Genomic DNA, 27760 nt, shown 5'->3' on the forward strand with positions numbered 1-27760 from the left:
TCAGGCTGTCCTTGAACTCATAGAGTTCTGCCTGACTCTACTTCCTGATTAAAGGCGTGCACTGCCACAACCAACCCTTTCTGATTTTTTTTTCAACAGAAAAAGGAAATCTTTTCAGCTGGACCAAAGTGAAAAGGAAACTAGAGGTAGCGAGTGGCATTTTTGAATGCTGGGGTCTCTTTGGGACATGTCAAGCAGGGTAAGTCGTCATTAGACTCTTTCTTGTCACCGTGCTGCTTCACCCAGTCTCTTCTACAGTCTGTGTTTATCTCTCCCTTCACTCCCTCCTTCCAGCTGTTCACTCGATTCCAGGAATTCAGTGCTTAGCGGCTGCTAGAAAAGCAAGCCTCATAGGATACTGCTCAGGGACACAGGCTCCTTTTCCTCTCCTCTCCCATTCCATCACCAAGGTTAACGCTGCACAAGTTTCACCCATTGACTTTAAAAGGTGGTAAAGAAGCAACCTGGCTCTGTGTCTGTCTAGTTTTTAAAGCCTCTATGATTTATTGGTTTGAAGTAAATCATTTGAGGATTAAAAGAAAAGATATCTTAAAAGTTCTAAAATTAGATCCAAACTGTCTTTAAAAATCAACTGAAATAAATAAGAAAATGTTATTAATTACTTCGTCAGAGGCGCATAAGATGAGTCTCAGCCTAAGGCAGGCACAGCCTGGCTTCCAGTGCTGTGTGGGAGCCCTTATATCCTGGGCTTGCTCCAAACATCCTCACTCAGTGTTTGCCACAAGGACAGAGAGCCACTTCAGCAATGCAGAAAATGCTCTCTGCACAGACAGCTGCAATGGAGCGGTGGGTGCCTGGCTGATATTTGCATCTGATATGTCAGCAAAGCACAGGATTAAAACCGTGCAGCAGGCACACTGGGGGAATCCTGCCTCCTTCTCCTCCCCAGCACAGTAAGTCCAGTGACAGTCAAAACAAAGAGACTCGGAAGAGGGCAAGGACGAAACACAGAGCACATTCACACTAGAGAGAGCTCGCGGTTTGCCGCAACAGTGCTGTGATGTTGTGAACCTTTTAGTGAGGGGCTCGGGGACAAGCGCTTGACTTGCCTCGCTTCTAATGTCACCCCACTAACTGCTTTATAAGGAACATGCTGCGATGTGTATTGCAATAAAATATATTGTCCCTGACATGGAGTTCAAGTGTTTCAGAAAACAGACACACGCAGACGAGCTCACTGAGAAGAAGAGGTGGGCCAAAATGAAATGCATTTTTGTCCTTCGTAACAATTCCAGCCTTAGGATGATGCATCGTGCCAGCTGTCTGGGGACAAATGTGTTTTGTTGGCACGGGAACAGAAGAATCAGTCTGAATTTTGTAAATAAACTGTGGTTATTAAAATTGCTTGAAACAAGCTAGAATAATAACCATTAAACATGAAAAGTCAATAAAAGTCTTTGAATTATATTTCTGTTGCAATTATTATTCCTGTTTTCATAATGTTCTCTGGGAGAAAGCACAGTTTCGAGTTGTTAGTACTTTCAAATAGAGTTCACTGCAGATGGGTTAGCCCACAGCAGCCTGGGCAGGGAAGTCTTAAAATCCATTATGGAAAATGGGGAAATTAAAGGCTTGGAAATCTGTAGAACCAATTCTTCCTTTTAACAATTGTCACGATTATTGCTGAATTGATTTTCTGTCTTCTCAGCATCATGTTCTTTAAGGCTGCCCAGGACTCCATGGATTTGCTGGCTGCCCTTGGTGATGACTCAGGTATTTCAACCTGAAGCAATGTTATAAAATACAAGCTTTGAACACATCGATTTGGGTTCTGCTCTATCCATGTTACTCCCTGGCAGATCACTGAGCACTGTGGGAGGCAAGCAGACTCTTTGGGAAAACAGATGCTGGTAGTTGACGGGTGCAACAAGCTGAAGGGCATGAGGCACAGTGGGGGACTGTCATGCTGGTACTACCAGAAAGCCACTTAACACTAAAGGCCCCAAACTTTCTTGGTCTCCAGGACTAGGAAGGAAGAGGAAGAATACTCAGTCTATCTGGGGAGACAAGAGAGAACTACTTGGATATCCTTCCACTCTGGCCTTCTCAGGGCATTAAAAAAAAGATCCCCTATTATTGGGCATGTATGATGTGTGTATGGGTCTGCCATGAGGGGTGTGTGTGTGTGTGTGTGTGTGTGTGTGTCTGTGTGTGTGTGTGTGCATGCGTGCGTGTATCTGTGTGTGTTGTAAATCAGAGGACAACTTTTTGAAGTCACTTCTCTGCTTCTGTTGTGAGCTCAGGTCATCAGGGTGGACCACCAAATGCTTGTTGACTCATTGGTCCCTGGGGAGGTTTTTTTTTGTTTGTTTTTTTGAGACAGGGTTTCTCTGTGTAGCTTTGGTGCTTGTCCAGCTTTTGTATACCAGGCTGCTCTCTAACTCACAGAGATCTGCCTGCCTCTGCCTCCCAGGTGCTGGGATTAAAAGCGTGCACCACAACTGCCCAGCTCTGAGATATTTTTTTTTTTTTTTTGGTGTTAATTGTTTTATTTTTTTTCTTTTTTTTCTCATTTTTTTATTAAAAATTTCCATCTCCTTCCCTCTTCCTCCCCCTTCCATCCCCTCCCTTCCACCCATACCCCCACTCCACCCCTTTCCAAGCCAAAGAGCCATCAGGGTTCCCTTCACTATGTTAAGTCCAAGGTCCTCCCAGCTCCCCCTAAGTCCAGGAAGGTGAGCAACCCAACTGACAAGGCTCACAGTGAGCCCATCCATGCTGTAGAGTTCATGCTCATTGCCGTTGTTCTTGGTTTCTCAGTTCTCCTCCACCGTCAGCCACATTCAGAGAGTCCGGTTTGGTCCCCTGTTCCATCAGTCCTATTCCAACTGAACTTGGTGGTCTCCCGTTAGATCTGTCCCACCATCTCAATGGGTAAATGCACTCCTCATGGTCCTGACTTCCTTGTTCATGATCTCCCTCCTTTTGCTCCTCATCAGGACCTTGGGAGCTCAGTCTGGTGCTCCTATGTGGGAACTTGGGGGTGGGGTGGGATGGGGGGATGGGGGGATGGGGAGAGAAAAGTGTGAAGTGGAGGATGGGAAGAGCTTGGGGGAATAGGATGGTTGGGATATAGGAAGGGTGGATATGGGAACAAGGAATTATATATCTTAATTAAGGGAGCCATTCTAGGGTTGGCAGAGACTTGACTCTAGAGGGGTTCCCAGGTGTCCAGGAAGAAGCTAGTTCCTTGGGCAGATGAGGAGAGGGAGCCAGAAATGTCCAGATCCTATTGCCATACTCATGAATATCTTGCACCATAGAACCTTCACCTGGCATTGGATGGAGAAAATGACAGAGCCCCACATAGGAGCACCGGTCTGAGATCTTTTAAGAGAAACTCAGATGGGAAATCTGCCCGACTTAGAAGTGAGCAGAAAGAAGAGCTGTGTGGAGCAGGTGCTGGCACCCCTCTTTGTCTTAGATTTCCCTGGTTCCCAGTGCTTTGGGTGCTATAATGTCTAGGGAATAGCTAAGGGCCACCAAGGCTGTGAGAAGCCATGAACGATCTTGCCAAATGAAATGACCACCTCAGATGTATAGCTGGAGTCTTATTTTCATAAAAGTCTAGACAAATTTACGACTAGAAGGCCACTTAGACTATATTTAGGAGGTTATCCCCAAAGGCCTGTATCCATGAGCCAAGTTCAGTGGCTTCTGAGCAAATCTTCAACCTCAGACTCCCTGTAGCTTGTGATACTGATGCTGTCAACGTTCCTCCCTGCTCTCTCTTCCCTAGCCTCTCTCTCTGCCCTGTCACTTCTCCCTCTTCCTTTCTCCCTCTATACTCTCTTAGCACCGCAAAGGGCGGCGGGGGAGGGGGGGGGACAGGGCTAAGCGCCTATACACAGACCTAACACAGTTCCAGTCCTGCCCTCAGAGCAGTCAGTAACCAGGGCAGTTAGGGGGCAAGTTTTCAGTGGAGATCACAGGAAGTGTCACAAAGCACAGATAACAGAGGGAAGGGGAAGGTTCCATATGGGACTGAGACAGCCAAGCCTTCCCAGGGAGACTCACAGGGCTCAGAGGTGTCCTGAAGGTGGGGGTCCTTATCTCATAAGGCACAGACTGCTAGGGGCATTCTCCTGCTCCTACAGCATTCAGTTCTGGCTCCGCTCTTACCTTCCTATACCCATTTGATTCCTTCGTATCTGCCTCTAACTTTTGGATTCCCTGAGTTGGCCCTGACTATGCCGCTCATGGCCTCTTGGTGTACCGGCAAATGTACCGGCAAGTGCCGGCGGTACCGGCGGTTGTAGGGGTTAGGGAATAACCACGATAGTCCTTTTATAATTAATCAGTTTTAATACAAGGGGAAATAAGGGAACTTACAGAACCAAGGGTCCAGCGGAGCAGAAGGTACGCGGGGGAGAGCAAAACGGGGCTCCTTCCGGCGCCCCGATCCTATTTAAGGGTATCCTACTTCCCTGGGGCAGCCACGCCCCTGAACGCAGGGATTGGGCCAGCTGCCCCAACATCTTGGTGTCCACCTTTTTTGTTGTGGGCTTCTGCTGTAGCCCCTCTGAACGAGTTCTCACAGCCTGAGGATTCTTTCTGGAGCTGATCATTCAGATCTTCAGTTCCGTGTTCCCAAGGGAGCGTCACTTCTAAACATCTTATATGCCCCATCTAAGAAAACACTGTAGTAATGTCTCCTGTGCATCATCATCTCATTTAAAAAATTCTGCCAGTTTTGATACATTCCTTACGTATTCTTGCTTCCACATCTATGTTTTGTGAAATTTTCCTTGTGAGTAAATCTATGTACCCTTCTATTCTCTTTGACAACACCAAATTCAAGTTTTATTTCGATGCTCTGACTACTGCTGCCGACTACTCTTTGCAAAGGATAAACTAGACCATGTAGCACTCCCTATCTGAAAGAAGTTTCCAGTTGCTGACAACATTCTGACAAAGACTCTAACTCCCAAGCCCTGCACCTGAGACTGACCACCCATTGCCCTGACACATTCCCCCATCCCTGCTTAGTAAAGAGCAGACGGATCCTCAGTAACAAAGCAATATTTCTTTTCTTTTTTAATGGACAAAATGAATGAAACCAATTTTCTGGTCTTGTTTTCCTCTTTGCTGATGTTGCCTCTCGCCAAGTCACTGCTTAACCTCCCCTGACCTTCAGGGCAGCTCTGCTTCGCAGCTCCCTGGTTCTGTCCCTGTGCCTTTCCCCCGTTCGTTTAATGCTCAGCTCAGAGTCCCTTCCCCATGATGAATAACTAATTACACACACTGCAGCTGCATGTTTCATAGTGCTTAAAGTATTTCTACATACACTGTCTTGTTTTGATGTTCCAAAGAGCCCTGTGGGAAGGTTTTACTAAGTTTACCAAGATCACATGATTATATCACATGACTAGTAGTGACAAGGGTGGATTTAGAACCACGATGCTGGATGACACCCAGGAAACCTCCTCACTTTCCTCTCCTTGGGTCTTGATGGGGTCTCTGGGACAACCTCAGACCTAAGCACACAGCGGCCACAGAGACTGGTCACCAGATTTTCTCTTAAATTAACCAACGTGTTTAGGCCTTAGTCATGAAGTTGGGGCTACAAAGCTGTGACTCAAGTGAGAGGGGCGAGTGACTTTCAGAAACGATATATTTTAAGACAACTATGGGCTACCTGTGTCTGTACAGTCTAGACCAGGACACATCACACACTATTAGGAGCTAAAGCAGTGGGCTACAAAAACCCCTGGCCAGAAAGCTGCAGTGGTCCCCAGGGTAGCCTGAGGTGGTGGGGTAGGTTGCCGGAAGTGGAAGTGGCAGCTCTTTCCTGACTAGCCATGGAAGGAGCTGCTTTACCTGGGCACCTATGCTCTTGTAATGACTCCCTGTCAACATGGCCAACCCCACATAGGGCACAGCGAACACAACCTTCTGACTGACCCCTCACCCTTATCTCCTCAAACCAGGAAGATGTGAGGGAGCATCAAGGCTTTTGTTCTTTCTGTGACTTAGACTGCATCTCTGAGACTTGCAGAAGGAAAGGCCGCTCTCACTCCCTGCCTGAAGTCTACATCAAAACCTGGCTGGTTTCATGGTGTTGTGAGCCTGAAAAACCCTTGACAGCAGGACCTACAGCCATTTACCTTGGTGTCTTCTCCTGGCCAGCACTGTCTTGACAGCAGGACCTACAGCCATTTACCTTGGTGTCTTCTCCTGGCCAGCACTGTCTTGACAGCAGGACCTACAGCCATTTACCTTGGTGTCTTCTCCTGGCCAGCACTGTCTTGACAGCAGGACCTACAGCCATTTACCTTGGTGTCTTCTCCTGGCCAGCACTGTCTTGACAGCAGGACCTACAGCCATTTACCTTGGTGTCTTCTCCTGGCCAGCACTGTCTTGACAGCAGGACCTACAGCCATTTACCTTGGTGTCTTCTCCTGGCCAGCACTGTCTGCACAGAGCTCGTGAGGACTGAAACGAGGATAGGTCTGGTAGATCACTAGCCTAGCGTGTAGGAGGCTGTAGGTTCTATTATCGGCACCAGATGGGGAGAAAATATAAAACAACTAGTAGGAAAAAAAAGTACCTACTTCACGAAATGGTCAGCACTGTAAGTTACTTATTAGGAAGTCTCTGAAGTGTTGGTTTTAAAAAATTTACTTATTTAGCATAATTTTTCTGAGAAACAAAGTGATCAATGTAATCAAATATGAAAAAAGAATATATATATTCTTTTATATTTTATTCAATATATCAATAGAGCCCACCAGACTTAATAAAATCTTTCCTTAGCCACCAGCAACATCAGTTAAATCCGTATGAAAGCTAGCCATGCTTTTAACTTTTAGATCACCAGTCTGAAATGGGGAGCTTTGTGCATGTGATTTAGTTCCCACACTGTATAGACCAGAACCTGACTCTGTTTAGTGACACTGTTATCAAAATATCATTCATACAGCATGAAATATATCAAGTATGGGGCTGGAGCGATGGCTCAGTGGTTAAGAACGCATATTGTTCTTGCAGAGGACCTGAGTTCAATTCCCAGCACCCACATCAGGTAGCTTACAACTGCTTGTAACTCCAGCTCCAGGGAATGAATGACCCTAACCTCAGATACATGGACACACATACACACATCTACATATAAATAAATAAATAATAAAAATATTTAAAAAGTTACCAAGTAAAAGTTCAGGTTATTTCTTTTTCCCTTTTTTTTTTTCTCTATAAAGTGCCAGATAAATAACCTATTCTCCTTGTGGCTTACACAGCATTTGGTCCCAAAGGTGAATCTTAGTTTAGCCCTGATGTTCTGCTCCGCACCTGAACTCAGGTGACAGACAGCGTCTATCTATTCTACACTGCATTACCAAGATGGAAGTTAACGTGTGGGGAGAGAGCAGAGCATACCCAGCCCCATCCTAGCCTGGGTCAGCGACTTTCAGGCCGTGCATCAGAGGTGGCATAGCCTTTCTGGAGGACTGTTTCTGTGCACAAGGAGGAAGTCTGGTTAGAGCTCTGAGCCCTCACCCTTTCCTGCAGGTTTGGGTTTCTTACCCAGATCTTATCTGGAATAGGAAATATATAACTCCAATGTGGATCAATATAATGGTGATTATGCTTATTACTATTTGGGGATTATAGGAAGAATCATGTTTTAGTAAGATTAATTTAGGAAACTAGTTATTTTCTCATTTCAGTTCTCTGAATCCACACATAAGGGCCAGTGGTGGAGATGTGTTCTCTGCGGCTCTGCCTGGCTTGGTGATCTGCCAATGGAGACAGTGGAGCTGATGGTACCGAGGCAAGTGGGCAGAAAGGATACCACCCATCAAGACCTGATGAGAAGGAGCCTTTTGTTTTTAATTAAAAGCATAACTTTTAAAATGCCTCATTCATTTTTTGTTTTTGTAAAATCAAAACACAGGAATTTGTCTTAAATGAAAACCAGAGACAGTTTAAACTTTTTTTTTTAAGCAAGTAAGTTATAAAAAGCAGCCTAGGAAATTGTCTTCTGTAATTCTGCCAGTTTCAATTTTTTTTTTTGGCTTTTTATGCAGCTAGTATCAGGATAATAATATTTAGTTGACAAGGAAGAGAAGAGAGTTCTAAGTAGCTGTTTTGCATTCACTTGAGTTGTGCGGCTTGGTGATGTGAGGCTGGCTACTGTTACTACTGTTACTGGAGACACTTTGATGAGCGCTCGAAAGGAAAGTCATATTACAATGCTGTCAACATTTTAGATAGCCCAAGTCCATGCAAACGGAGGCCCTAAGAAACCCTCACCACAGCAGTCCTAATCCTTTTTGACTATTTCTCTTAGGGTCATAAAATGAAAGGGGGAACTGGGCACGGTGGCGTACACCTGTAACCCCAGCACTCAGGAGGCAGAGGCAGGTGGTGCACACCTGTAATCCCAGCACTCGGGAGGCAGAGGCAGGTGGATCTCTGAGTTGGAGGCCAGCCTGGTCTACAGAGTGAGTTCCAGGACAGGCTCCAAAGATATACAGGGAAACCCTGTCTCGAAACAAAACAAAACAAAAAAACAAAACCAAAACAAAATGAAAGGGGGAACACAAGTCAAATTTAGATAAAAGGTAAATTAGGTTATAGGTGAACATTATTAATTTATTAAGTACAGATTCCTTGCTGCTTGTTCCTGTAGAAACAACTGACCTTTCTGTTCTAGCTACATCCTAGGATCTTGTGCAAACACCTAACAGCTCACGGTGGCAATGACTAAGACACACTCAGCTTCACCCATGGGTATTTCCTGATGTTTCTTTGGTAAACTGTGGCCTAGTAGAAGATATCAGGAATTAGTGTAAGAAGTGCTCTAAAGAGCTATTGTCACCGCAAACATGAAAGCAACTTTGATGATCAAAAAGAAGTCAACAACAAAAAAGGCTGAAAGTAGTTCCTGAATCCTTCCCTATTGTTCATTTGGGATTTCTTGATTTCCCAACTCTCCACATATTATGGAATTTTCTGTGTGAAGTTTTGCCATGAATTTAAGTGGTGTCAACAAAGTTTTACCTTAAGTCACATTTTACCACAACACTGAGAAGCTGCAGCCCTCCAGGGAGCCCCAGGAGATTCTCTGCTTTTGAAAAGCTTGTTTTTTAATTCTTTTAGTTACACGTGTCCTGGACAGGGGATGGTGCTCAGGTGACCTTCCTGATAATTACACTCATGCTGCTGGGGACTGCACGCCACCACACTCCCACCTAAGCATGCGTTTTCTGCTGTGGTCAAACCTGCCCTGTGCTCATTCCCTTTGCCCTAAGCGTTTCTCTGCCTGGGAAGGTCAGTGGGACTAGCTGTCCAGGCATTCAGAGCTGCAGGGTTACTTTCTTGTCATTCATTGTAAGCCTGGGATTTGAACCTCGCACCAGTTTGCGTCTTACTAGAAATGAACCTTGAGGTTGTCACAGAGGAACAAGGTCTAGAATCCAGATAGATGACTTGTGTCTGACACGCCTCTGTTAGGTGTGGTCTTATGTGACCACCTGGAAAACAAAGATGGCCATGCTGACTTTGACGGTCACAGAGGATTAAATACTTCTGTACAATGTCTGTTCCCTTGCAGACATTTGGAAAGTACGGGTGCTTTTTTTTTTTTATCGAGTATTTCCACTGTTTTCAACTCTATGACATGGACACTATGTAACACACAGCACACAAATACATGCATATGTATGTGTGAAAGCAGAACTATCTATGTGAAATAGATTCTACAGGGAACACACCATGATATGGCTAGCAGTTACAGGAGTCAAGTAAGTTTTAACTTTTTAAGTTCCACATATTTAAATAAAAATTAACTCAGAATGTATTGCACACGTGAATATAAATCATAAAGCCACAAAACTTTCAGGGAAAAAGGAGACAATCTGGAACTTAGTGCTAGGACAAAGTTCTTGGCTTGACACTAAGAACCTGATCCCTAAGAGGAAATGCTGATACACTGACCTCATTAAAACCCTTTGGTTAGCGAGTCTGTTAACGTGCGGACACATTTGACAACTGCACAGTGCAGCAACTGTGAGAACTCAGCACCATTTTGTCTCACGCCTGCCGTGAGGCCCTCTGTCAATATCTCCAGAGATGCACAGAGCCTGTGACCAGACCTGAATGCTTACGTTTTTCAAAAGTCAAGTGACCCGTCCTAAGTGAGACCCTGTGCTCTGTTCACTGACCCAGCTGAGGGCCCCGTATCTGGGGACACTCCTGGTGACTTGTGACACCGAGGAGGTGGTGGCAAGACTATACTCAGTGACTGAGGACAATGACTCACCCAGGATTTCACTAACACTCATTGGTCTCTGTTGGTCCACTGGTAAAGGTTTTAAAGTGTCAAAATTGCCACTTGTTATAATTCATGAAAACTAAGAGTTGAGTAAAAATAAGCCTGTCATTTCGAAATAAAATAGGTTATTAGCTATTGTCATAGTCAGCTTATTTTATTAAAAGAATAGAAAGAAAGAGAACATTAAAACTCAAAAGAAAACAGGATTTATGCCTGTTAACTAAATAATGTCCATTGATTTTATGGGGTTTATACAGTCAGAATATATGTCCACTTATTTTTAAATGATGGTGTAGAAGACACTGTTGGCTGCCTACCCAACATCTATTTCTCTGCTTCTTTGTTTTTTCCCCCTTTCTTGAGCAGCCCCATCATCACCTGGCAGAGGAGTGAGTCCAGAGCTCCTCATTCCCAGGAGAGACTGGAAACCCGCTACCCTCAGCCTCCAGAAAGCTCAGATGTGGGTGGGATATGTGGCAGTGCTGTAGCCATCCTGGAATTGCTTTGAGAATGAAGCCACCAAAGGGGGTAGAGCCAGCAGAATGTCAGAGATGCAGCTCCAGTACCTTCACTATCTCTAGACCGCCTCTTCTGTGTGCCAATGCTCGTCCTTGTTTCTGATGGCCCAGTGGGGCACTCTGCTCTCAAAACAAGCGGATCCTAGCTGACACAGTGAAGCAGCCACTGGGCTGGAGAAGGACAGAACAAATCAACCAGAGAGGACGTACCTGTTCCTGTGCCTCCAGCTCTTTGTGCTGTAGCTTCTTCTCTGCACTCCGCACCTGATTAGAGCGGGCTTCCAGTTCATCTTGTAAAGCCTGCAACAGTGTAAAGAAATACGGCTACATCAGAAACTCGTGTACTCAAAAAAGTAGCCTTGCCACATGAATTGGTATTATCAAGGCGTTGGATGGTGGCTTTTTACTGTTGTTTCAAAGAGTTTCAGCGAGCAAGCCCAGGTTTTGTGTGCTAGGTCCACATCGTTCGTGCTGGAATAAAAACCTGCGAAGGAGTGTGCCGGCACACGACTGCAGTCCCAGCCCTCGGAACACTGAGGCGAGTCTAGGCTACATGGAAAGACCCTGTGTCAAGATACCAAAAAGTCATAGAAAATAAGCCCTAAGGTATAAAAGAGATAAGTTAGCAAATGTCGATTATTATTAAAATGTCTCATATTTCCAGCATAGGGCTATGACCATGTACCAAAGAATGAAGTTATTGTTAGTTAGAGCAGCCTTACCAGTCAAAGAATGAAGTGTTGGAATCTATAGGTATTGTGATATCTAATTATAATGATCAATTCATAGCAAACCTAAAGGAATCTCCACAGCAACTCAGGATAGTGTGGAATTTGAAGAACCTCTACGACGTGGACAGAGGTGGCCTTGCAGCTGTCAAGTAGCTGTTAGAAGTAGATTCCAGGTCACTATGGGGAGCTTGGAAGCCACAAAAGTCTACAATTTTCATCTTGTCAGTTACCATTTTAAGTAAAAATTAAGGTAGAAAAGATGCAAAATACACTACGGTAACCTGGTATCATTACAGAAATGAGACACAAAAAGTTACAGTGGACAGAAGCATGGGGTGGTAACAGCAATGACCAGTCTCGGAGTGAACCTCATTCAGCCAGTATGACTGCATTATGCTGAGACTGTGACAGGATCCCTACAGGTCATGAGAAGGGACACCAAAGGGCTCTCCGAAGTCCCCAGGCCTACGTTATAATGGTCGGGCAGCAAGCAAACAATGAGTGTGATACAGATCCTTGGTCAGTGCAGGAGAGAGACCCGGGGTGGGAGGCTATCCTGGGGAAAAGGTTACAGTTCTAAAACAAATGACTCAAGAAGGGTTATCTGAGCAAATTTTGGCAGCAGAGGAGAGTGCAGGCCACGTGAACCATCAGGAGAGCCGGCCTTCCAGGCAGAGGACACCGAATGTACCGAGGCCTCGGGAAGCCACAAAGGTTACGGTGGAGATGGAACAGAGAGGGCACAACGAGGTCTCAGGCTGTGTGGAGGTCACGGGTTGGTGCAGTGGTCGAGCGCATAGAATGGGGAGCTGCTGGAGGGCTCGAGCAGGCAGTGCTTCAGTCACAGTCTCGACAGGGGCAGCAGTGATGGAGACTTTTATCAGGGTGGAAGCCGTGAGTGAATGCTGGCCTTCTTGTAGACTCTGCCCGGAAGGGTTAGATGCAGGGCATGAGACAAAAAGAGGACCCCCCCTACCAAGGAGTCTGCACAGTTTATTCTAAGAGATGGGGCAGGTGTTCTGGGAGAAGCCCCGGAGCTCAGCCTGGGACACAAGTCTAAGACGCCTACCGCATAGCCAAGCGCCACAGGCTCGGGAGCAATGTCTAAGATCGGGTTCGGTAAAAATTCAATGTGTGAGGCCAGGCGGCACCTGCCCGTAATTGTAGCCTCCATGAAGCTGGGGCAAGAGGATCATAAGTTCAAGGATGCCTGGGATACATAGTGAGATGCTGTGTTAAGAACAACATTCCACGACACCCAGGGCTACACAGAGAAACACTGCCTCAAAAAACCAACCAGCCAAACAAAAAAAAAAAATCCAAACAAACAAACAAATCCCCCAAAACAACAAAAACAGCAACAACAATAAAAACAGCAAACTAAAACAGACAAAAATTTCAATACAAGGTCAATCTTACACACACACAAGAGAGAGAGAGAGAGAGAGAGAGAGAGAGAGAGAGAGAGAGAGAGAGAGAGAGAGAGAGAGAGAGAGAGAGAGAGAGAGAGAGAGAGAGAGAGGGAGGGAGAGAGAGGGACAGAGAGAGGGACAGAGAGAGAGGGAGAGAGAGAGAGAGAGAGAGAGAGAGAGAGAGCGAGAATCAATTTTAATTTGGGGGTTGAATCTCAGATCTCTTTGAGCATTTAGTGAAAGCTACATGGTCACTCTCCAAAAGGGGAAAAGCATGATTATGGTTTTGTTTCTGATTTTGGGGGCTGTTTGAAGTCCATTCATGGGTAGACCTCCTGCTAAGAACTTTTAATTTACAGAGTAATATGAACTTTATGCTTTAGGGTCTCTTTGATATTAAACATTATAAATCTCCAATCTGACTAGGTCTGGGAATGAGCTTGGAAATCAAGATCTTACCTCTTTTTAATACTATTGTGGTCTGGTTCCACAAAGATGGATGTGATTGTTCCCATTCCTGTCAGTTATGGAGCCTTCTTTTGCTTGTGATAGTGCTCAGTAAACAGGATGCTATGGCCTCTTTTTAAAAATAGCATGGCTGTGGAGAGTAATGACCATTGCTGGGGAGAGAATCCATGTGTACTTTTTGGTCCAGCTCTGTCTGTGCAGCTCTCTAAGTCATCCTACCGCAGTCAGCGAACACCCGAAACCCAGATCCAGTGATGCTATCTCCCTGCGGAAATTTGGAGCCACTCACTCTCCAGCACCCCTGAAATGTGGCTTGAGCTCTTCAGAACAGCATGAAAGGACCGTGGACTAGGGGCATGGAGGAAGCACCTGTGGGCTTGTGTGTGGAGCTGGAGCCATTGTTCCCATTGGTAACAAGCTAAGAGAGCACGGACTGTATTTCTAGCTCTCATGGTCAGTCCTTGTAGCAGGTCATATTCTGACTTTGTTGGAAAGGAGATAGTGGGGGCTCCACATGCTTAGGTTCATGTGGTCAGTAGTGGGCACTGGGCTGGCATTAATGTTTCTCTAACTTCAAACTCAACACTTGGGCTGTGCTCTGCAGCTTCCTTCTCCTTTGAGCCCAGTTTCTCTTCTCTTTATCCTACCTACCCCCTGTTCTGAAACTCAGGGCAAGCTCACCGGACTCCTCTGGGTTCTTTTCCATTTAGTGTTGAGGAGACCTAATGCGCATGTCTGCCTGACGCTGTAAATGACTGCAGCTGTGGGTTCACTGCTACTTCTGCAGGCTCGATGACTGGCACAGGTGAGTCTCAAATCGCAACTGAAGGGAACTGACTCACAGATGGTGGGGTTCTAGTCCCTGAGGATGTCTCTCTCGACCATTAGGGCTTCTGGTGGTCCTTAATATGGTGCATTTAACCACTGGTAGTCTCGTGTTTTGAAATAGAGACTATATCTTGTAATATGCCTAGCCATCTATGTATACATACATACATACACACACGTATATAATGGTTATTAAAATAATATGCTGTCTGGTTCCTGCCATAATATTTTGTTTTTTTAATTTTTGATTTTATTCACAGAAAAATACAAAGTGTACCTCTCCCTTGTCGTAAACAAAAACCTCCTGGCTGCCCCCCATCTCCCCTCACTAGAGGCCCCCCACACTCCACATACCAACTCCTCCTGTCGTTCTCCTCTGGGCTCCTCACCAGTCTCCTGAGTTTCACTCCACCAATCACTTGCTACCTCCAAATGCCAAAGTCAGAAGCTGATTTGTTGCTTTACTTGGTGACAGCATTTCATAGCTACTTGTGTTTTTCTCTTGATTTCTGAGGAATTAATTGTTCCAATGAAAGCAACCGTCTAAGACAGAAGGCTGCTTCAGATGGAAAGTCAAATATGAGGAGGCCGTGAGTGGGAGCGGTTGCTGTGGGGAAGTGGACTTTGGTAGTGGAGTCAGGAGTGGATGTTTGGGAGAAAAGACAGGACTGAGTTTGACAATGAGAGCTGGGGATTGGGACCAGCAAGTGAGAAGTGTTGGGGCAGGACTGTGACATTAATATTTATATCCAACAAATTCATATGTTAAAATCCTAACACCCAAGGCCACGGTGCCAGTGTTAAGTTCCTCAATGTTACTCAAGGGTCCTTGAAAACTGGCATGGCTATAGCCCCGTGTGCTTACTGACTGGGATCAGTGCCCCTAGAAAAGGGGCGAGTCAAGACAGTCATCTCGGAGCCACGAGTCACACTATTACCAGACAGCCAGACTGCAGATGCCTTGAGACTGTAGTCTCAGCCTCTGGAATGGAGGAATCAGTGATGTTTACAGCGTTGCAGCCCCGAGCTAAGCTGGGTCTGAACAGGGCAGAGGGCTTCTTGGAGCCCTTTCCACTTGTCTAGGGAAATGAGCAAAGTAAGGAAGGGTCTGAAACCTGCCCTTGTGATGGCCCCGAGCAGGCCAGGCAGAGATGCAGATGCGAAGAGGAGGCCGGAGAGCTTCGGGAATCTGGAGGGGCGGGAGGCAGTGGTAGAGACCAACGAAAGAACGTTTCCAGGGGAGACAAAAGTTTCCAGGGAAGCAAAATCAGATGTCATCTTGTCTTCATATTCCGCATAGTAAGACTATTCAGTCTACCATATTTTATCATTATGATCAAGATAGAATTCAAATTATACTTGCTTTTCAAAAAAGTAGTACTTCAAACTTGCTCATAGTTTAAAAATGTAAAATACTATTTTCTTAGAGCCTAATTAGAGAAAGTTGTATCTAGAAATGACTTTTATTATCTATTAAAAATCAGTGTAAAAAAATTGAAAAGTAACCAAAAATTCTACTTTCTCAATTAAAGTGTAGTGCATAAAAAGAAAATGATAGTTTCTGCTGGCAAATGTTCCCGGATTTATATTCTAAAATAATTATTATGTTATTTGAATTGGAACCTCACACTTTGACATAAAGACTGTGGGAAAATGACCACAACTCAGCATGCACAACCAGTGGGCTTTCGTTTAAATTGTGGTTTTTTTTTTTTGAAAAACAATCAGATGTGATCTCTCTCTCTCTCTCTCTCTCTCTCTCTCACACACACACACACACACACACACACAAACTTTAAGCGTATTCTTGAGGAAAGCCCCCAAAATTGAAGAACAGAATGTCCCTGTAGGTCAAAAATATGAAACCAATCCTGATTTTGGACATTTCAGTTTTTATTCTAAAAGATTGTTCCTTCTGTCTTGGCTCTATTGCATCAATGTGTATCATTTCTGAAAAGCCAGTTCTTTTCTCTAATTATATCTGCCTTTGAATACTACACAGGTCAGTTTGCCGAGAGCTGGGCTGTTCTTGAGTTTCTGGTATTTTGTGATAGGGAACAAAGGACAGGTTCCAGAAGAAAAATGTAAACGACATAATATGTTCTACACACACAGCTCTAGAAGTGAGGGGCTAGAAGATACCACAGCAGGGGTACAGCCTCTGTGTACTGCAGACCGTGCTTTACCCTGTGAGGAGGTCTGTCTGTATTCTTATTGGGTAAACTTTTATACAATAAAATTTAGGCTTTAGTTTTTAAATAAGTAAGATAATTTTTAGAGTTTATCATAAAGTCTGTAAACAGGGGGCTGGAGAGATGGATCAGTGGTTAAGGGCACTGGCTGTTCTCCCAGAGGATGCGGGTTCAATTCCCAGCACCCACATGGCAGCTCACAACATAAAAACAAAAGCACCCTCATACAGACATACATGCAGGCAAAATATCAATGCATATAAAATAAAAATATTTTTAAAAGTCTGTAAACATCCTCCTTTGGTTTTGCTCCATTAGACAACACTATGTAGAAACCCGGTCACAAAGGTGGACTAAGATGACCCTCATTTCAACTTAGCTGCTGTTTGATGATGCCCACATTTGCTGATGCAGCACCAGTCCAATTCAGTTATAAATGGGCTGGTAAGATCGCCTATGAGCAGGCTTTCTTTGACACATAAATTGACATAGAAATGATACTTTTCTTTCTAGTACTGCTAACTTCAGGCTAAGATAAAAATGCAAGTAAAAGTTATAAGATTACACTTGACTTCATTTTAAGTTTATTTTTAATTAAATAAACAAACAACTAGGACAAAGAAGGCCAAGGCGTGTCACTCATGCAGGGAGACACACATCTAGAGTTACTAAAGATGACATGATGACAGCGCGCCATCTCTATGGGGTGGTTCTACTGCCGATGGAGGCCACGACATGTTTTTAAATTGGCCACGTCAAGGTACAAAAGGAACACATCTTGGCTGGCTAAACAAGAGTCACTTCATTCATAGCTACCCAGGATGAGTAGATGAACCGCTTAGTAGTGAGGAGCGGAGCAGCACTCAGCTGCAGATCTACGAGCCGGAGGGAGCTTCTGCAGAGACCACTGGCCCATTCCCAGGGCTTGCTATCATTTTTTCCTATAGTGGTGACTTTTAGGCATTGGTCGCATACTCCTGCATTCCAAGAAATCATCTTCTAAAAACCTTTCATAACCATTCTGCCTTGTGATATTAGTGTGAATAAAAGGGGACCTTTGGGGATTTTAACCCAACACATATGCTACTTTGGACATAAATCAAATCTCCTTTCAGGCAAAAACTTTAGTGTTGTCGGAATAAGCTACATGCATGAGAAACAGCATTTGAGTGTGAACTTGCTAAGCTTCTGATTCAACATAAAAACAAAAGCATCATGGACAATGTGAAAAACAAGGAGGTGCTTCCTTGAAAGAATAAGACAAATTTCATTTTTTCCTTTCTTTCTCATATCTATTTTTAGTTCTTTAAAATTCTTTAAGGATGTCCTCTAAAAATGCACTTTTCAAAAAGCTGAGTGTTTCCTGGTCTGCATAGAGGTTCCCGGAAAGAAATCATGTTACTCAAGACTTTGATGATCTAAGGAAGCTGGAATCCCCCAATGCACCTCACTGACGCCCCCTTGTCACACAGACCATCCGACAGCCAGTTCTCAAGTTTCTCACGGTAGCCTAGCTATTTCCACGGAGGAAATTCGCAGCACATCTGCCCTCCCCACCTTCTCAGGCAGCAGTCTCACGTGTGAACAAGTTCTTATCTCGGGTGTAGACATCCAGGACCAAGTTTAAGAACCACAGCTCGGGAATTTTCAGGAGCATAAGGGGATTTCTTCCTCTGGCCAGTGTGTTAACCAACACAATGGGTTCAGTCATTGCGGGACAGGGTGCAAATCAGTAAAAATGTCAGATCCCTACAGACCACCACTCTCTTGCACAAGCCCGGGAAGGGAGTGGACCCATCAGCCATTCGTTTCAATTTATTTTTTTTATAGTGTTAACCATTCACACATTCAACCTCAAATCCCCTCATTCAAGACTTTTTCCATAAAACATTTCAAATCTAGATTCCAGAAAGTTCCATTTCTCATCAAGTTCTTACATCCTCTACAGCACACTCATGTTCTGTTCCTACTATGATTTCGTCTGCTTTCCCCTCATTTTAGACTATGCTTCATAAGGGTAAGAACTCTCTCCCCTGCTCTTTAGAGTGACCTCTGAGATTGTTGGTAAATTGTTATTTACGCTGTAGTAGCAGTTTTGTGCTGGTCATATGAACCAGTTTCATAAAGACCAAGTAGCTTTTTATCTAAAACAGGTTTGTAGGTTGGGGAAATGGTTCAGTGGGTACAGGGCTTATTGGGCAAGTGTGAGGACCTGACTTTGAAAACCCAGAAGCCACAGAAATCTGGGTGTGTTGGCAATTTTGTAATGCCAATGCTCCTGCAGGGAGATGGGAGGTTGAGACAGGACAATCCCTGGAAGCTCAGGGGCCAGCTAGCCCATGTGTGTAGTAGCAAACAGCCTTCAAACAAGGCTGAAGTCAGGGACTGACACAGGCCATAGCATGTGCATACACACTCAAATGCAGGAACACACACACTAAAGAAGTAATAAAACAGTTGTATGTTCTGATCACCCAGACTGTGCCCTCAAGTGTCCATGGTGCAATCTCTTCTGGTTTCAAGACAACAGGCATCAGTGTCTTTCTTCTCAAATTCCAAGGGTCAATCACAGTTGAGTTCCTTCATGAGCTCATTGGCAGGCCCATCTTCGCTGCTGCCCTGTGCTTTCATGTGTTATATGCATGGGCTGTGAGTCATCCTGAGGCACTCTTATTCTCTGATGGTCACATATCTTTGTTTCTGTTTTCAATGGCTGTCATTCCATTCCCCATATACCCGTACCGTCAGCTAACTTCCTCTTTTGTAACCTGATTCCATTTTCAGTGATGTCTGGAGCTTGTTCTCTGCCAGGTGAGCCGTGAATGTTTCTACTGCCAATCCAGTGCCTTTCCCACCTCTCTACAGTCCAGAGTCTCTCTGCTGGCCTGGACACTGTTGGGTCACCCTCCTCCCAGACATCCGTTTCTTTCATACCATGAAATTGGGATGATCTTCCTCCAACTTCTCTTGCTCCCCCATGCCACTTTTTCCCCTTCCCTTTGAATGGTGAGTATTTTCCCAATAGGGTCTTGTATCTCTACTCTTTGTCTATATACCATTTCCTTTGGGTAAGAAACCAATTTTATAAATTGCAGTGGAACACACATCAGCAGATCCCGGTGTGATGGGCAGTGTTAACTAGGTCTGCCTGTCACTGATTCCTAATGTCCATCTCCACACACACTGCCTCACATTTGACAGCTGCAACTGTCTCCCCCATGGGTACATGGTCAGTCGCCTCAGCATCATTTCAAACTTATCAAGTTCAAGGTCAAGCTCATGAACTTTCCCTTTAACTAGCTTCACTTCACTGCCAACTCTCCTTATGGTTTGGTTAAATGATAGCCTTCCCTGAAAAGATATCTACTGAAAAATGTGTGATGGTGGCTTTATGTGAATACAGGTCCTTACAGACATAATAGCTGAAGCCATACTAGAGTATACCTTTTTAAAAGAAAAAACAAAACCACAGCTAACAGTCTTGCTAGGTAATCCAGACAGGCCTTAAATTCACAATTTTTCTGTCCTAGTCTTCTCAGTTCTGGGATCACAGTTATGGGTCACCATCTTGGGGTCACAGGACATGTGGGAGAGAGGTTGCTCAGAGGCTGGAGTGATACCTATGAGCCAAGAACATTAAGAACCTCTGGGCAACAGTAAAAGCTGAAGAGGGCATGGAAACATTCTTTTTGACAGCCTGGATTCAGAGGGAGCTGGGGCTGCTCACATCTTAGCCTTCTGACCTCCCGAGTTCTGAGACAACAGCTCTCTCTAGTTTCAGGTTGTCTAAGCTTTTGGTTGTCACATTAGCTATAGGAGGAAAATCCTTCCATTGTGCGTGTTTTCTCCTGCAACACTAAACACACATACACGTACTCTCTCCCACCTCCAGTAAATCTTAAAGATCCATTGGCCTTCACAGGGTCACCTACCCCTATCCCAAAGGACAGAAGAATGGATGGTTTGATGACAGGTTGAGTCATGTGTTTGTACCTGCATGAATCATAAAATTAGTTCCATCTCCAGGTTAGCAAATGAGAATGGAAGACAAGAGTGGCTTCCCCCACCCCCTGAAAAGGTGGAAGTGCATCTTTATGAGGACAGAAATGGAAGTCTAAAGACCAGACCCAGATTTGCCTCCCCCATCTAGGTCATATGAAAGAAGAGCGTGTACGTGTATATGTGTGTGTGTGTGTGTGTGTGTGTGTGTGTGTGTGTGTGTGTGTATTAGTGTTTCAGAGGAAACATACACAGCAATGGAAGTTGTTTTCCTCCCATTTATATTTGTTTTCTATGACTAACCTGACAACCTAAAGCTTTCATAAGACCCAGCTCTACTAGAGGTCATTCTACCAACGCAAGGACCAGCAGAACCCACACGATGAGAAGATTGGGAGACCAGCACTAGGGGAACTGTATTATTTTCATACTGATTCATTAGCGTTTCTCTGGTTTTGCATACATGCCATTTCAGGTTACAGAGAAAGCTGTCTCAGGTTAGTATGGCACATGCTCAGATGAAGAGAACTGCTCAGGATGGGAAGGTAGAGAGCCTTAGGTGAGCTCCACATTTACACAGGGGATGCAAATCAGCTATGCCAGGAAAAGGTTGTTCTTTTTTTAACCTTAGGATTCTGGCTATCTGGAGCCCATACTTACGAGGGAAGAAGTTTAAAACTTTCCATTTAAACCACTTAGAATGAGAGGATTTACAAAGATCCTGTTTAATGTTCAGCTGACACGTTGTCAAAAACATTTATCATGCAACCTTTTGAAGTTTCTTCCACTCCTTTCTAGTTATTAAAGCTCAGATTGCAGTTAGTTATCAACAACAAAGCAAACACGTGACAGAGTTTTTATAGTCAATGGTTTGGTTTCTGAACTACTAAGCAGAATTCACTTCTTCTGATCAGAAAAGTGATTAGTGACCTAGTTTTCATGCCGAAAGCACCCTGCAGCTGATTTTTAAAATCACTTCTGTATGGACCCAGAAAGAATTCCAGGGACTTGGAAATTTCTTTCAAGTGTTTATGATGCTCCAAATTCTAAGACTGTTCAGCTCTGAGAATGTTCCACTTTAAGCCAGAAAGGAATTCTTCCAGTGCAAACCAAGAAACAGTGACCTACATTATGGAGGCGAGTTCTCGGCAAGTTAGTCCCTAATGTAAATTTCTTCAGATTAGGAATACACGAAGTATATTCCAAGAACACACTAAGAATATATTAAGTTCATATTTTTGATCCAAGAGGATAATACACGTAAAATATTTTTTGAGTATAGACAATGTGCTCAACATCATACAGGGGCGGGGTACAAAGCGAAGTGAGTCTTGGTGGCATCGTTTAGGCGCTGACATTATCATACAAGGCATGTGATAAAGACAAAAAGCAGGAGGGCACAGTAAGTGTCTTAAGCGGCCAATTGAGAACAAAAGGAACAGGGAAGAACAGAGAAAGAAGTTCAAAGACACCACAAGGAAGGAAGCAGATAAATCCAGAATGTGGAACAATCTACAGGGCAACTGACCTGCTTTCTGCAAGAAGTCAATGTCATGGCACCAAAGCAAAGAAAGGCATGCTTTAGATTAAGAAAGGCATAAAAGATGAAGATCAAATGCAATGTGTGCATCTTGCTTGGATTTTGATTCAGACAAGTTGCCTATAAAGTGGCAATTTGAAGTCAATGGGGATGTCTAACTATAAAACAGGCAGTAAATAAGGCCAAAGGACAGCCTAATTTTCCCAGGTGTGACAATGAGACCAGGGTTCACTCAGAACCCTGCGAGGACCGTGTTCGCTCAGAGGCATTCTGGGGTACAAAAGGCAAAGTGATATGTCTGAAACTTGCTTCAATGTAGTTCAGCATAAAATGAGAGGAAACACAAAGCAAATGTGGGGTTGGAGACAGGGTCTTATTCTGTAAGTCAAGCTGTTCTAGAACTCTCTAAGCAGTTAGTCTAGGCTGGCCTTGAACTCCTAACAATCTTTCTGCCTTTGCTTCAGTGCAGTCATATCTTGGCAGCTGCTGAAGACAGGTGCTAGTCTCTACTTTAGACAATGTATACAGTTTTCATAGTAAAACAGGAAAAGTCCTATCCACAGTAAGATGGCAAGGGTTTTTGGTATGATATTGAGAAAGTCTTCAGGAAGAGTTTTGAGGAAATAACATTGCAAAGGTCAACAAGGGGAAAACTGGAGTGTGCTGAGCAAAGATGGCACAGTTCATGGCACAGGGGGAGTTAGGGTATCCCTGCAAAGGGAGGCCCAGCGGCCCTTCATTCAGTGAGAGCAGCTTGTACATTCTGTTCTATCTACAGCATGAGTTAGCCATTTTATACTTAGTCTTCCTCTTCATACATTCTTCCCAAATCACCTTCACCATCCCCTTTGTGGAGCAACCTTTCCTGTCAGGTCTGTTCTGGTTCTTACAGACCTCCATATGACTGCTGTATGTTCTAATTTTATTACTGTTGCTGTGATACCCTGACAAAGAGCAACACAGGGGAGGGAAGGATTTGTACTGCTTATGATTCCAGATGACAGTCCATCCCTGAGGGGAAATCAAGGCAGGAACTCAAACAACTAGTCACATCACATCCATAGTTAAGAGCAGAGGAAAATAAATGCATGTAGGTCTATTCGCTTGTTTGTTCAGTTAGCTCTTTTTGCTTCCAAATGTTTAGGGCTCAGCCTAGGGAATGGTGCTGCCCAAAGTGAGCTTAGACAATTAGTAATCAAGACAGTTCCTCATAGATACATTCATAGGCCAACCTGATCCAGCTATTCCTCAACTGAGACCCTTTCCCCAGGTGATCCTAGGCTGTGACAAGTGGGCATTTACAGTCACGGCACATCATCTGTTGCTCCTCCCACTGTATCCTGGCACTGAATGACTTTTAAGGCAACTCTTTCAAAAGCTCCTCTGGAATACAAAACTTAGTGAGAGTAGAGCAAATGTGTCTATTTAGGAGTTCTAATCTATTTTTTTATTTTTTATTTTGGTTTTTCGAGACAGGGTTTCCCGGTAGTTTCTAGAGCCTGTTCTGGAACTAGCTCTTGTAGACCAGGCTGGCCTCGAACTCAGAGATCCGCCTGCCTCTGCCTCCCGAGTGCTGGGATTAAAGGCGTGCGCCACCACCGCCCGGCTAGGAGTTCTAATCTAAACATACAAGAGTGATCATGAGTGCTTATGTTCCTAACCGCATAGCGAGAATTGTATTAATGATGAAATTATGAGGCATCTAACGTGATTTGTATTGCTCAGTGAAGATGAAAAACTGAATTTTGAAAGAAAATCACTGGGTTAATAAACTAGTGTTGGACATACAAGCATTTTTCTCTTCAGCACTATGTAACGATCAAAATGTCTTTCACAAAGAAAAAGGTAAAGCTTTAGCCCTTTTTGAGGCAACCTTAATCTAGCTGCTAATGTGCAGTGTAAATTAAGATCCTGATCTGCACAAGAACCCGCTGGAATAAACACGCACAGTGGTGTGGAAGGTACATGGTTTGTTTAAAGTCTTTACCTGATCTTTTCTTGAGATGAGGCACTGATTGAGTTAATTTCTCATTGATGATCCTCCTGCCTCAGCTGGGATTCTAGTAGTCCACTACACTTAGCTTGAAACATATTTAAAGCAAAAATACAACTGGCTCTTAATAGTATTACCAAAGTTTTAAGAATGCAGTTCAATATTTGCTCAACCTTAACTTTGGAAAGGTTTTTCTATACTACTAAACTATCTGCTACAAAGTTATAAAGCCAGTGTTTTTAATTCTGAAAAGAATTTAATGACCCTGAACCAAACATCTCAGACTTAAAATATGGTGGTGTCTCTTATAACTGACAAAACTTATTTTGGTGCCCTAAAGTAGACACAACCTAGGAAATCTGATTTTAACTAACCTAATTTTGAAATTGCATTTATTTATTGTCTATGTACACACCGTGGAGCATGTGTAGGGGTCAGAAGATAACTTGAAGGACTCGGGTTTCCTTCTATCATGTGGATTCCAAGGACTAAATTTAGGTCATCAGGGTTTGTAGGAAGCATCCTTACTCATTGAGCTATTTTTTGCCAGCTCCTAGTTCATTTTTTTACAATGTTTCCTTATCAATATTCTATTAGCACAGCTTGTCAGTCCAGCTCTCAATAGTCGAGGCTATTTGGTATACCACTGATGGATAAAATCTGTTTCTGGACTAATATCACTTTAAAAATTCATGTTTTACTTTAGATGATAAAATACTATATATGAATTGGAGAAAACCAAACAGAAACCGTCAAGAGGGATCAGAAGCTCCCTAATCTCTATATTCAAATATAATGCTGCTATTAGTGCAAGGCCTTTCTTTCCCATGTCTCCCCCATGCATATGAAGCTGGCATAATGAACCACAAGAACCAAGAAGTTAGAGTATAACCACAGAAGCCCCTCTGTGGCTCCCGCTGTCCTTCAGTCCCACTCAGCAGAGGTGGCTCTCCTCTTGCCCCGTGGTGAAGACTCAGAAAGGTGCCCTGAGCTTTCAGGTCACTCTAGCCTATGGTCGCTTTAAACTGCACACAGAGGCTGAATCCATTTAGAGCATTCTCAACAGAAGTTTATACTAAGGCCTAACATATCTAAAATATTCCAGACTGCCATTCTGTGACTTATTGTTGAGGCACTTTGGGTCCTAATTGTCTTTGACCAGGGATCTGAATTCTGCTGGAAGGCAAAGTGTTGGCCTTAACACCAGTCCCTAATGACAGATTAGATGGAGGCTGGCTGTTTCCTGATCTCTGTTGTAGAATATTATTTTAAGATGTGTTATATTTGTTTATGCTGTGGAACATTTGTTTTAGTGATGTAAAGATGTGTTGCATTCTTTCATGTTACATTTGTTCAGCTCTGTGAAGCTGTGATGCTTTGCCTGCCTAAAACACCTGATGGTCTAGTAAAAAGCTGACTGGCCAATAGTGAGGCAGGAGACTGGACAGAAAGGGCTGGCAGGCAGAGAGAACGAATTGGAGGAGAAATCCGAAAGAAGAAGGAACAAGAAAGAACAAGGAGAGGAGGACATCAGGGCCCAGCCACCCAGCCAGCCATAAAGAAAGAAATAAAGAAAGATATGAAGGCGTAAGTCACAAACAATCCCACACCAGTTTGGAATTATGATTAATAGAATGGTTATTTATTTGAAGGGGAAAAACTTACAGATCACCGTCCCAGACAACAGCCCTCTGCGCAATCAGGAAGGGAGCCTAGTCGTCAGAAGCAGAGCCGGAAGCCAGAGAGCAAGTGGAGGGAAGTGGCCGCGTTTTTTTTTTTTTAAAGAGAGAGACCACGCCCCAATGGGCTGGTATCTCAGCGGCTATTGGCTGAAGGAGTGGAAGGAGCTCCGGCAACAAAGATATACAGAAATAGAGATTGGTAAAAGCCCAGAGGCGAAAGATAAATGGGATAACTTAAGATAACAAAAGCTGACTAGAAACAAGTCAAACTAAGGCCAGGCATTTAGAAGAAAGAATAAGACTCTGTGTGATTTTTTTTTGAGAGCTGTCTGTCAGCCCCCCCAAAAGAGTAAAACAATAACCAACAACAGACTTCTCCCTCCTATTTGTATTTTTAATATAGTATTTTTAATTCTTGTAGAATTTCACACAGTATAGTCATACTCCATTACTCCCCTCAACTCCCCCCAGGCCCACTCGCCCTTCTAACTCTTAAAAAGGAATAATCCATTGAATTCACTTTTTGCTGCCCATATAGTCATGGGTATGGTGCCATCCGCTGGAATATGGTTGACCCAGCAGGCCATTAGCTGCCAATAACTCCTCAGCTAGGGGTGGGTGTCAGGAGCCCCTTGCTGACACATGGCGGGCTGTTGGCTGTTGATCTTGTGGAGGTCTTAAATGAGCAATCACAGTTTCCCGACATGTCCACAGACACTTTTCCCCCTGGGCTTTCCTGACCTCTTTTACAGTCTTTCATCCTCTCTTCTATGGTGACCCCTGAGCCTTGGGGGTGGGGACAGTGCTACAGATATATTTTATTCTTCCCTGGGACTATCCCTTATGTTTCTCTTTGCCCAGCCTTCCCAGAAACTCCACAAGATCACCGCAGTTCTCTGTCAACTGCTCTTTGCCTGCTGGATGACAGTCCCATCGTTCTCGCCCTTCTGCACGGAGGCCCTGTATCACAGCACTCTCCCTGCATTGGGAGATGGGGTACATAGGCTTCAGGGTCTTGTAAGACAGTGAACTACTCCATCTTCTGCAGCAAAAGTGTCTAATGTGATTAATGAACAAAATGTTCATAAGTATTTGCAAGATTGATATCACAATTCTTAAATTTTGAAATTGTGTTCACAGACAACATCCTAGGTAGAAAGTCTATGCTTGGGTGCACCTCATCAGTCTCCATGGAGAAGGCTATAAGAAACAGCCTTGAGGGGTCCCCCACTACCACCCAACACCCAGTGTTGAGACAGAACTAAGGTCCTACTGGTCCTAGGCAATGTCTTGCCCCCTGAGCCACACCCTTCCCAGCTCTCAGTAGCTCAATTCTGATTTTCTAAGCTGAGAAAACCTGCTTTGTCTCAAAGTTTCCCTCATTCACCTCCCTTTGCTTCCCAAGCTCTTACACATGATTGCTAAATGTCTTTCCAAAACACAATCCTAAGCTGGCTTCTCTGAGATGGCCATAGTTCTTCTTTACCTATAGAGGGATTCAAGCTCCCCACATAGATGATATCCCTGTTACTCAATGTGTGTTGTAAGAACCAAAGGGTCTCGGGTGACCTGCTGGCACAATGAAATGTGAGCAGCACTGGTCATCCAGGGCACGCTCCCAGCAAGTCCTACAAGCAAAACTCCTCTCAGTTCCCAGTGCTGGGAAAAAAGTTCTGTGACCCAGGTACCTGAATCCCAGCTGTGAGGCCTTGGTGCTGGCCTTGGACAGAAGTCCCCAGATAACAAGCTGCAGAATGCTGCTTCAGAATACTTCAGGGATGTTCCACCCCAGATTAAATTGCTCCCAGGAACCATTCACGTTTCTGAGAATGCTCTAAATGGATTCAGCCTCTGTGTGCAGTTTAAAGCGACCATAGGCCTAGAGTGACCTGAAAGCTCAGGGCACCTTTCTGAGTCTTCACCACGGGGCAAGAGGAGAGCCACCTCTGCTGAGTGGGACTGAAGGACAGCGGGAGCCACAGAGGGGCTTCTGTGTCTCCTAAGACCTCGACTTGACTTCTAGTGAGGACACAAACTGCTGAATCTTCCTCCCTTTTCTCTTCTGCTGCTGGGAAGTTCAGATATGATGGGCACGGCCTC

General features: G+C 44.2%; 1 protein-coding gene across 10 annotated transcripts in view; it reads right to left on the reverse strand.

Moving 5' to 3' along the window:
• The window catches only part of Cep112 (centrosomal protein 112), a 387843-nt gene that overhangs the window by 30159 nt on the left and 329924 nt on the right, over positions 1–27760 (reverse strand). For all 10 annotated transcript variants that reach the window (XM_038328187.1, XM_038328186.1, XM_038328182.1 and 7 more), the window contains one exon: positions 11026–11115. In XM_038328187.1, coding sequence (XP_038184115.1) covers positions 11026–11115 — 90 coding nt within the window. The remainder of the gene's footprint in view (positions 1–11025; positions 11116–27760) is intronic.

The sequence above is a fragment of the Arvicola amphibius genome, chromosome 4 (genome assembly GCF_903992535.2).
Source record: "Arvicola amphibius chromosome 4, mArvAmp1.2, whole genome shotgun sequence".
Lineage (NCBI taxonomy): Eukaryota > Metazoa > Chordata > Mammalia > Rodentia > Cricetidae > Arvicola > Arvicola amphibius.